At 36.2% G+C, this 11,233-nt stretch overlaps 1 protein-coding gene across 1 annotated transcript; it reads right to left on the bottom strand.

The window, feature by feature from the left end:
* Nucleotides 1-836: 836 nt before the first annotated feature.
* LOC148584049 (uncharacterized) lies at nt 837-3,921 on the bottom strand. Its single transcript, XM_088518715.1, has 6 exons — nt 2,258-3,921; nt 1,901-2,158; nt 1,704-1,809; nt 1,410-1,616; nt 1,240-1,352; nt 837-846 (listed from the first exon to the last, which is right to left on the bottom strand). The coding sequence occupies exons 1-6, from the start codon at nt 3,877-3,879 to the stop codon at nt 837-839; spliced, it is 2,316 nt and encodes a 771-aa protein (XP_088374841.1). The 5' UTR covers nt 3,880-3,921.
* Between the last annotated feature and the right edge of the window lie 7,312 nt (nt 3,922-11,233).

Below are 11,233 nucleotides of genomic sequence, written 5' to 3'. Positions count from 1 at the left end.
CCTAGTTGTCGGATAGCCTAATAAAGGTCCCGGCCTTGCACGCCTTGCCGGTCATCCGTCTAAACTTTTTGCCGTTTTGTCCTACAGGCTGCCACGCCCCATTATACTCCATAACGACCCTTTTTCCTTCGGGAATGTCCCACAACTTATGCGAGTCACTTACGATCAACACTTCAAAGTTGTTCTCGCTATCTGCAATGATGAAGTATATATTAACACACAAATGATCACACATATATTATTTAAATTGATATACTAATTAACTACATGTACCATCATGCGTAAATATGTGCATATTTAAGGTTCGGACTAGCATGCATACATACCTATCGTGCGAACCTCGTCAATCTCCAATGTTAGCCAAGCAGGGTCATTGTGCTGTTCATTGTCCGAGCCACCTGTACCATCATCCATGTCATCAGCGGCCTGTGCCTCAGTATCATCCACAGGTGTGCTGCTGTGTGACGGTGGATCGAAATAGCCGTGCGGTAATAAACCCATTTGTGTGAATCTGGGTGGCGGGGATAGCATATGCGGGGATGCATTTGAGTCGCGGGGAGTAGGCTCATATCTCTGATACCCTAGCTGGGTAAGCCCCGTCGGACGGGATGGGTCAAGAAAAGCCGTGATATGATCAACCGAAGAGCCAGGAATGTCGTAGTCATAGTCGCCTCCCGCATGTGTATGCCCTTCCACATGTTGTGGAAGTATGGGTCGATACCCTGATTGCTGCTGAAGAAGCATAGCAGCTTCCTGCGCCTCACTATCGGTAAAGTCATGCTGCAATCTTGACCCAGAAGATTGTGCCCTCCGCCCTCTTGACTTCCCTCGAGCACTCATTTCAACCTGCAAAATACAGCACACACTCAATTAGTTATGTGTATAGTGCATAGTGTAACCAAATTTCACCACAAAGTCCTAAGAAAAATTGACAATTATTGTACAAATAAATAACAAACCAATCAATGTACAATATTTAATTCAAAACGTTTGACATACGCCTCAATTGGTGCAAAGCCGGGTCGGACATATTGGATGTCATCATTCGGATCGCACAACTGATTATTATTTAAAGTGAGTGGCTCACTCTTGTGATAGTTGGCATGATCATCATCAGGCGCTTAGCCCTGACCAACGTCGTATATGTTTCTTGGTTTAGTCCTCACCGCAAAAGCCCAATCTGGGTTCCTTTCATCTTTGACATAAAAAACTTGTTCCACTTGGGAAACTAGTACATACGTTTCATCACTAATCAGCTCCCCCTTATGGACAAGGTTTTTGAAGTTGACAAGTGTTATGCCATACTCGTCGACCTTGTATCCTCTGTCCCTTGTGGTGTCCGCCCAATCACACTTGAACATAACATACTTTGTCCTGTCGTAATACTCCACCTCGAGTATTTGAGTTACCTTCCCATAGTATGTTTCGCCATCAACAGTCGGCACACACACGCCACTATTCTGAGACCGCTTTCCAATATCATGTTCGACAGTGCGAAAAAACTTGCCATTGACCACATATTTGTTATATTGGACTGCTGAAACCATCGGCCCTCTACAATGCATTACTAGTTTGTCACCCATATCCTTCCTGCGTCGATCGTCCGAACAATCAACCTACGAGTCATATACAACGACGAAGTGTAATTAGTGCAATGAGGAAACATTATGAAATTCAGTAGGTGTGCATGACATTAGTCTTACGTAGTCACGGTACCAATCGTAGAATTGGTCAAAATGTTGAGTTTCCAACTGATCGTCCGTCATTCGCCCCCCATTTGTGGTTTGTATTATGGAATCCTTGTGCATCCTATATTTTGAAATGAAATCAATTAAACTTAATTCACAACGAACGTTGTTGCGGGATATGAGCATACATATCTTTATTACACAATACTCACGTCCGCAATTGGAGGAAGTCATCCGAGTTAAACAGAATGTAACGGTGAATCTGTGTCAACGTGAGTCGGTCGAGGACGACTCGGGCTCCAGCCCCTTTAGGCCCATCCGGGTTTCGTTGCGGCCTATTGTGAAATGTCGGTGCGTTCTCTAAATACATCGAACAGAACGTCACTAACTCGGTTGCTATATAGCCCTCCACAATGCAGCCCTTAGGAGCCGCTTTATTGCGAACACTAGATTTGAACACCCCGAGGCTCCTACATATCAAAACTAGTCAATTATTACATCTAATAGTTGTTTTTAAATAAATAAATGTCAAAGAAATTTTAGTTTTAATCTTTTAGGAGAAATGTTACCTCTCTGCCGGATACATCCACCTATACTGTACCGGTCCACCGAGTCGGCATTCACGAACAAGATGCACCACAACATGAACCATGCTGGTGAAAAAATTAGGGGGAAATATCTGTTCCATCTTACACAGAGTGATATAGATGCCAGACTCAAGTCGGGCCATATCCTCTTGGGTCAACGCCGTTGAACATATGCCCCTGAAGAATGCAGACATCTCAACCAGCGGTCTAACCACGTTACCGGGCAGTGATCCACGCAATGCAATCGAAAGAAGTTGTTGCATCAATACGTGATTGTCATGACTTTTCAAACCTGTTATCGTCCGGTCCTTAAGTTTTGCACATCTAGAAATATTCGAGGCATATCCGTCGGGCACCCTTACATTTCGAAGCACTTTTAGGAAACTAGTTTTATCCTCTTTCGACATCGTGTAGCTTGCATGAGGCATATAGATTCTCCCATCATCATCTGTGAAAGGATGAAATGCTGATCTCAAACCCATTTCTTGCAAGTTTTTACGAGCTTGAAGGTTGTCCTTCGTTTTCCCCTTAATGTCGAGTATTGTGCCGATTATATTGTCCATCACATTTTTCTCTATGTGCATGACATCAAGGTTGTGCCGCAATAAATTATCCTTCCAATACGGCAAACGGAAAAAAATGCTTTTCTTCTTCCACAATATATTATTAGTCCTCTTCCTCTTTGCATGTGAATTTTCAATGTTAACTGACTTACCGGCGCTCTCATCTCCAAATACCATATCTTCTAACTGTTTTAGGATTTCATCTCCATCCGGCACATCGGGGGCACATTCTAATTCTTGGTTACCGTCAAATGTATTTTTATTCCGCCTCCACGGATGATCCATGGGCAAGTATCGCCTATGCCCCATAAAGCAAAACTTTTTTCCGTGTTTTAACCGTTTAGACCTTGTTGCATGCATACAGCAAGGGCATGCCTTTCTACCTCTTGTAGACCACCCAGACAAGTCCGCGTATGCCGGAAAGTCATTAATTGTCCACATCAGCTGTGCTCGGAGCATGAAATTCTTTTTCAACGAGGCATCAAATGTTCGTACCCCCACACTCCATAGTTCCTGCAATTCCTCAATTAACGGTTGCATGTAGACATCTATATCCATTCCAGGTGAACTTGGGCCTGGAATAATCAGAGATAATATGAAAGACGTTTGTTTCATGCACATCCAAGGAGGCAGGTTGTACGGTACAAGCATTACAGGCCAAATACTGTGGGATGTGCTCATGTTCCCAAAAGGATTAAATCCATCCGAGGCTAGGCCAAGTCTTAAGTTCCTACTGTCCATTGCAAACTCCGGATGTAAATTGTCAAATGACTTCCATGCTTCGCCGTCGGCTGGATGCCTCAATACGCCGTCCTTAGTGCGGCCTTCTGCATGCCACCTCATATGGGATGCACTATGCTCTGACATAAAAAGCTTCTGTAGTCGTGGTATGATGGGAAACCACTGCAAAACCTTGACCAGACGTCTCTTACTCGACGTTAAGGGGTGGCCATCCTCGTCCAAATGAATTTCGTCATTCCACTTAGATTTACCACATTTGACACATGAATCTAAGTCCTTATTGCCCTTCCAGAACAACATACAATCATTGCGACATGCCGGAATCTTCTCATACCCGAGTCCCATATCCCTTAGAAACCGTTTGGCCTCATATGTATTCATTGGCAGAGCTCCATCATCTACAGGCAGCAACTGATTGATTAGCTCGAGGAAACACGAGAATATCGTATTACTAACTCCACCCACACACTTCAAATTATACAGATGTACAGTAGCACTTAGCTTGCTATGTTTGGTCTTATCATGAAGCGGTTTATCTGCCTCTTTAAGCAATTCCTCGTACTTTCGTACGTCATCTCCATCGGCTTCGTCATGCACAATGTCTTCTTCCTCTCCGTGCACCTCAACCCGATGCTCATTATTGTCATTTCTAACTTCGTGCATGCCTAATGCATCACGCAACATGGCGTGCATATTTCCACCCTGTTCAGTGCTTGCATCCGCAGCTGTTGTCCGACGTGATGAATTCGAGCCATCAACGGGAGCTCTAACAGGCCTCTCGCCATGATAAATCCAGAACGTGTATTGGGGCCACATTCCTTTCCCCCCTGTCAAGTGGTCGTATACCAAATTTGGGGGGTGTCTCCTGTTACAGCGACATGTCTTACAGGGGCACAGAATAAGTTTGTCTGGAGTGTCACCGTTCCTAACTGCAAAGTCCACAAACGCTCTACATCCGTCTCTGTATTCCTTTGTACCCCTAGACTTCTTCATCCAACTCTTATTCATAGTGTTACTACGTACATTACAAACATAAATATGTAAGAATTCCACTAAACTTAAACATAAATATGAAAGAATTACGTTAAATTAGGGCCAATGGAGACCCTAACAGTGAATAAGTAAAACTAGGTTCATTACTTTTTTTGTTATTCTTTTCTTTCCTTGTTATTTTTTTTTCTTGGTTAAAATTTATATGAAGTAAATTTCCAAACCTTAAACTACATTATAATACAAAATTAAAACCATTTGTCATGGGTACCGTACTTAAAAAAGACATCTACGTTCGTTGTTTATTTAATAACATGTACTCTAATATAAAGTTGTAAAACCTAAACCAAATTATATTAAACAAATTGAAAAGGTTGTAATTTCTTAGGGGACTCTAAATAAAATAAATTTAAGTTATGTTTTTGTCGCAATTATTTAAAAAATAAATAAAGTTACATAATTTCAACTTCATATGGGGACCCTAAATAAAATTCATCTAACTAGCTACCTAGGTAGGTTTGTTTTTTCTTTTATTTTTTAGCATTATGTATTGTTTATTATTATTTTCTTTTATTTTTTAGCATTATGTATTGTTTATTATTATTTGTATCAAAATTTTCAGAGAATATTTCAAACTAAATGATCATTTATATAATAAAAAAAACAACCCCTATATTTGTTTTTTCTTTCCTTTCTTAGCTAGGTTTGTAAAACATACACCAAATAAAAAATAAAAAAAATTTTGCCAATTTCAAACTACTTACCTAAAGACGTGTCTATAAATATTTTGCATGCATGGCTATATTGAACAATCCTACATTTCTACGTACAAACATAAGACACTAAAAGCAATATATAATTCAACCAAATTAATAAGTTAATTAGCTAACAAAATAAATTGAACATATACATATACAATATTCTATAAACTCATACATTACAAGAATCAAATTTATATACATATACAAAATTGGAAATATGCATTACTGTAAAGAAAATTAAAAACTATCAATATATATTTTTAAAATATATATATATATATATATATATATATATATATATATATATATATACCTGATCGATTGACGCAAAAAACGTGAGATAGAGGTGAGTTGGCGGCCGGAGATGAGCTCGCCGGCGGAGAGAGAAGACGGTGGTGATGAGGTGGTGGCCTGCTCCAAAATCCGAAGAAGAAGCTGGAAAATGGGAGAGAAATATTGATGAAAATGTGGCTGGAAAATGTTAGAAGAAGAGAGAAAATTTTGACTAGGGAGGTAGAAGAAGCTGCACTGCGCGGGGAGAAGAAGCTGCAGATCGATGGCCGGCCAGGGGAAAAACCAGGAGAGAAGGAGAAGAAGGAAAAAAAAGAGAAAAGCTGAGCTGCGTATGGTCCCGAGGCAGGTAGTAACGTGCCACATAGGCACGTTACAATTTGTAGACAATATATATATATATATATATATATATATATATATATATATATATATATATAAATTAGTTGATATATATACTTGCAAATTATTAAGCGTTATATCAATTAATTAAGTACGTACTTAATTGATATATTATAAAGTATATAATACTTGCAATTATTAAGCATTTGTTATATTAAGCTTAGTAATTGATAATTAATTAATTATCAACTTATAAGTTGATATATATATATATCAACTTAATTATACATAATATTAAATATATATGTGTAATATTACGTATATTTCTACCATGCATATTCAGGGCATGCATCGGCCAATTTCCTTAATTTGGTTAATTAATTGATAGTGCATATCCTGACTATATGAAATAAAGCATGGTGTTACTGTTATATAGCTGATAGCGTCTAGCATGCCTTTAGTGTTTTAGAGGCATATCTTAGCTATATCTTTTTTGGGTTTTGATTTTTCTTTGGGGACTCACATGCAATCTAGATTATGATCTGTTAGTCACAAAATTATAAGCCCTAATTTTTTTTTTCTCAAAGTTATTAATAATAGAATGAATTAATGTCAACAAAATTGTATGATTGTTTATACAATTGTATACAAATTACAAGATTAATCTTGTTTACAAGTGTAATTACAAGATTACAATAGTATAAAAATTACACCTCTCATATAGCAAATAATGCAAAGAGTCCCTAAAAAAAAATTTTATTATCAAATTTCTGTAAAATTTTGTTTTTTTTATTAAGTGTTAAAAAAAATTAGTTTTTTTTTATCAAATTTCTATAAATACCAAATGGTAACGTGTCATTTTAACACGTTACCATTTGGCAACGTGTTAGAATGACACGTTACCATTTGGTAACGTGGCATTTTTGCCACGTTACCATATGGTAACATGTTAAATATACCACGTTACCAATAAACATAGTAACGTGTAGTATTTTAACACGTTACAATTTAGTGACGTGGCAAAAACTAATAAACAGTTGCCACGTCACTAAACCCTTGCTTTTTTGTAGTGCCATATTTTACATGGACACTCATCCACCAACGTTAAAGATAAATGCTTTATTAGACGGATTATAATAGCATAAACTCAACAAAAAAAAAAAAAACCACTTGAAATAATAAATATAGAAAAAGACGAAGAAGCCAATGGCCTTACAAGTCTTGGAAAAAGAAACCTAAACAATAAAAGAAACACTCATAACCTAAACGACAATATCAAAACACTCAAACCTAAACGACAAACATTCCTTTATTCCAAAGAACCCACATAACTTGGAACAATCATAAAACATTTGGGTTGTTCGTCTCCGTTCGCCAAACAACAAAATTCATCGACTTTGTCGAAGGGCTCTCCACTGCCACAAGTGATGCCTTTATATCGTGTGATTTCACAACAAGTCTTCCTCGGAGCCTTATTTGCTTTCCAACAATGGAAATGACTTTTGGAGCCGGACGAACAGCCATTGCCAAAAGTATCAGCAACAACGTGAGGTAGCTGCAGTGGAGCAGGCGGCTTAAAATTCGGGGGTGCGCTATCCCATTGGGCCCCGAGTGGAGCGGGTGGAATTGGTGGAGATGGACTCACGGGTGGATTTGGTGGAGATGGACTTGCCGGAGTCGATGAACATGGTGGAGTTGGAATCGGAGTCGGAGGTGGAGGTGCACTTGGTGTTGGTGAAGGTTGCTGGTGACCACAACTATCCATTAACCAATTAATAAAAGGCATTTGAGGTTTAAAAAATAAAGATTTTGACGCACAATCGCCATAATATTCTTTAACAACCCCGCAACATTCGGAGCTTATGTGCACTTTCTCCCCTTTAAGAGACACGAAGGAAACAAAGTCCCGGCTAACACAATTTACTATTGTGTTATCAAAGATTGAAATACATTGATTGATCCAACCAAAGAAATTTTGTGATTTGAGCTCGTGCTTCGGAAGAATATGATCATGCGAATCAACTTCCTCTGCATGATCAGCACTGGGCAAATTTTGTGAGAAACATGTGAATGAGACCACGGAGCAAATAATGAAGAATATAGCTGCTGCAACTAAATATTTCTTCATAATGCTTAAAACTAAATTTCTAAGTGAAGGAGAAAGCAAGGATGATAATGAAATTCGATAGACTTGGATGCTATGCTATATATATAGCTTAATTAGAAGATCAAATTAGTTAGCATGTCAGATTTTTTTTTTTTTTTTTTTTTTTTTTTTTTTTTTATCAAAAAAAAAAAAAAAAAATTATATCGTTTCATTATCTTAATGGTTTCAAAAATCTGTTCTAATATAAGATTTGGAAATTGACCGAGTTTAGTATTTTTAAAAACAAGTTGTTCTAGACAATCCAGATGGAAAATATTTGGTAAAAATCTGTTGGCGATAAATTTTCAAAAATCTTCAAATGATGCACAAGATATTCAAGAAGCATCAAATAGCGAAAAATCATCAAGTTCAAATTTAAACAAGATTGAAGAATGGATGAGTTTCGGGTTATCAAGAAGTTTATATACAAAGTAAAAAGAAAAAAGAAAAAACCAAAAAAAAAAAAAAAAAATTAAGCAAAATTAAACCGGCCAAACGAGGGTGGCTCAGTGATGCAAATCGCAGGTCCCCTGGAAGTGCGATCGATCGCACATGTACCTGCGATCGAGCGCAATTCTAGACATTTGGGCACCCAGTCCCAGGAACTGCGATCGATCACACACGGAGCTGCTTATGTTATATTCTGCATTTTAATTAGGTTAAGCCGTCTTTATTTTCTTGTTTTAGTAGGATTAGGGTAGTCAATATTTTGTTATTTTATTAGGTTTAGGGTTTTTAGATATTTATGTCATATTTTATTATGTTTAGGGTTTTGGGGCTATAAATATATGCTTATAGCCAGAAAACAATTGTTGATTATTATTGATTTTGATTAATGAGAATACTTAGAGTTGAATTTATTCATCTTTTCCTTTAAACTTTAGAGAGTATCTATTGTTTTTAGAAGAATTCTTAGATCTTTGATAGACTCAAGATCTGGAATTAGTTATCCGCTGCTTTATTGTTGTTCTTCGCTGCAGCCTACTAAGTCACGCTGCATCACTCAGCCACCTCTAAACCCACTTGGGTGGTTTCAGCCACCCCCATTTAGGTATATTGGGGTGGTTGGACCACTCCCATGTGACACATGGTTGTTTGCTACCCCATGCCGAATGGGGGCTTGCCGAGCCAACCCAAATGGCTCGGCCAACCCCACATTCTTTTTATTTTTGTGTAAGTTTCAGGTTTAGTTTAGTTTAGTTTTTTTAGTTTTTTTAGTTTTTATTTTTTATTTTTTTTTATTTTTTTTAATGTTTATGTTTATGTTTCCACTTTACCATGGAGTCATTTGTTTTGACACTTTACCCCGAGGGCATTTTCAAAATTTTTGATTGAAAAATGTTGCATGCCACACACGTGACTTGGTTTTTATCCAAATAGACAAATTTGATGGACGCATGGTATTTTCTACTAGTGTCAAATACATTATGGGAGTCTTTCGTCGATTTTTAAACATTGGGTGCCAAAATACAAATACACGGATATTTCATGGGATAAAATGTAGTTTATCCTTATAAAAATACCAACAGGCATACATTTACAACAAAACATAAAAAAAGTATTTAATTAGTAGAAGATCAAATTTGTTAGTATCTCAAAATTTTTTTAAAAAAATTTAAATTATCATTATCCTAAAGTTTCGTAAATTTGTTACAAGATAAGTTTTCAAAAATCTGCTCCAATCCAGATTGAAGAATGAATTAGTTTCTGCTTATCAAGATAACAGAGCTTAAAAGATCAAATTTGTTTGTTCGTTTGTTTGTTTGTTTGTTTGTATTTTTTTTTTTTTTTTATAAAAAAAATTTATATTACATCGTATCATTATCCCATGGTTTCATAAATCTGATACAAGATAAATTTTCAAAAATCTATTCCAATCTAGATTAAATGACGATAAATCATCAAGTTCAAATTTAAAGTTAAGATTGAAAAATGGATGAGCATTCAAATCTTAGATTTTGGCTAATGTTTTGGTTGTTGTCTAAGATAGTCAATAGTAGCAGAGTCAAAGGTCCTGAAATCGAACCTTAACTCCGTTAATTCACCCTATTTAAATTAAATATTCTATATGTTGTGTCTCGCCTATTAAAATGGAGTTTGAACCCACACATGAGGGGGTGTTAAGTGATTAAATTTACCTCTTTCTATTAGTTTAAGCTTTTAGGATAAGTGGTAATTAAACGGAACATACTAAGCAACGAACAACCCATAGCATCAACATGTATATGACTTAGTGAATGGCCAGCAAGGGAAGGAGAAGGTTGGCAATTAGGGTTAAAAACAAGCCAAGCCAAGTTGGGAATAGTCATTTTCTTTGAATAGCAACTCTCAAGAATAAAAAACTAATCAAATAACGAAATAAGTATTCCTTTACAATGGCTTATTATCCATACCAAACGCGTCCTAAGGAGTTCTCTTCAGGTGGAGGGCGTTGAATTCCTCATTATTTTTCATATAGTTTCTCACCCTCTCTTCAACCAAATCTTTTTTGTAGTATTTCCCTATTGTACTCCGATTTCCATTCATTTAGTTATTTTGTTCAAGCCTTTGTTGAATTCCTTTGGTTATTAGAATCAATTTTCAATTTTTCTTAGTTATTTAGTGTGATATATATTTTCTAATTGAGTATTTTTTACATACCATCATTTCATTTCTAAATTTACTAAATTTGATTGTCTTCTTATATTTACATTTTCTAAGAAAAAGAAATAAAAAATATATATTAGACATACTTTCAAGGATCAAGTAGTGACCACATATTTTTAGGTTACAAGAATCTGTAAGGACAACCACATATTTTTAGGTTACAATAATCTATAAGGGTGTCCCTTTTGAAACAGAGTGCAAGTAGTGCAACTTGCAAAAATGAATAAATAATTTACAAACAGAAAATGTTTTTCTCAAATTTGATTGTGTTCCTCAAACATGTAGCGTGTATTATTATTATTATTATTATTATTATTATTATTTTTAAATATGATGAATAGAGTCATTGTTAAAGAATTTTCAAAATTATATATATATACTGTTTGGAATGTAATAAATTGAAGCTGTTAAAGAGCCTTCAAAGAAGAGAATTTCACATTGAAAAAATAGAAAGTCTTAATATTTGGGTATTTGTATA

The sequence above is a fragment of the Corylus avellana genome, chromosome 8 (assembly GCF_965113065.1).
Source record: "Corylus avellana chromosome 8, dhCorAvel1.hap1.2, whole genome shotgun sequence".
NCBI lineage: Eukaryota > Viridiplantae > Streptophyta > Magnoliopsida > Fagales > Betulaceae > Corylus > Corylus avellana.
Note: the sequence above shows the minus strand (reverse complement) of the source record. Positions and strands in the feature narration are given on the sequence as shown.

What these genes read in the sequence shown, in the direction of transcription:
- LOC148584049 (XM_088518715.1), bottom strand. Translation starts at nt 3,879, where the DNA reads ATGTTGTTCTGGAAGGGCAATAAGGACTTAGATTCATGTGTCAAATGT. An exon ending in TGGATGTATCCGGCAGAGAG is followed by an intron (nt 2,159 to 2,257) that starts GTAACATTTCTC and finishes TTTGATATGTAG; the next exon opens with GAGCCTCGGGGTGTTCAAAT. An exon ending in ACGATTGGTACCGTGACTAC is followed by an intron (nt 1,617 to 1,703) that starts GTAAGACTAATG and finishes TATGACTCGTAG; the next exon opens with GTTGATTGTTCGGACGATCG.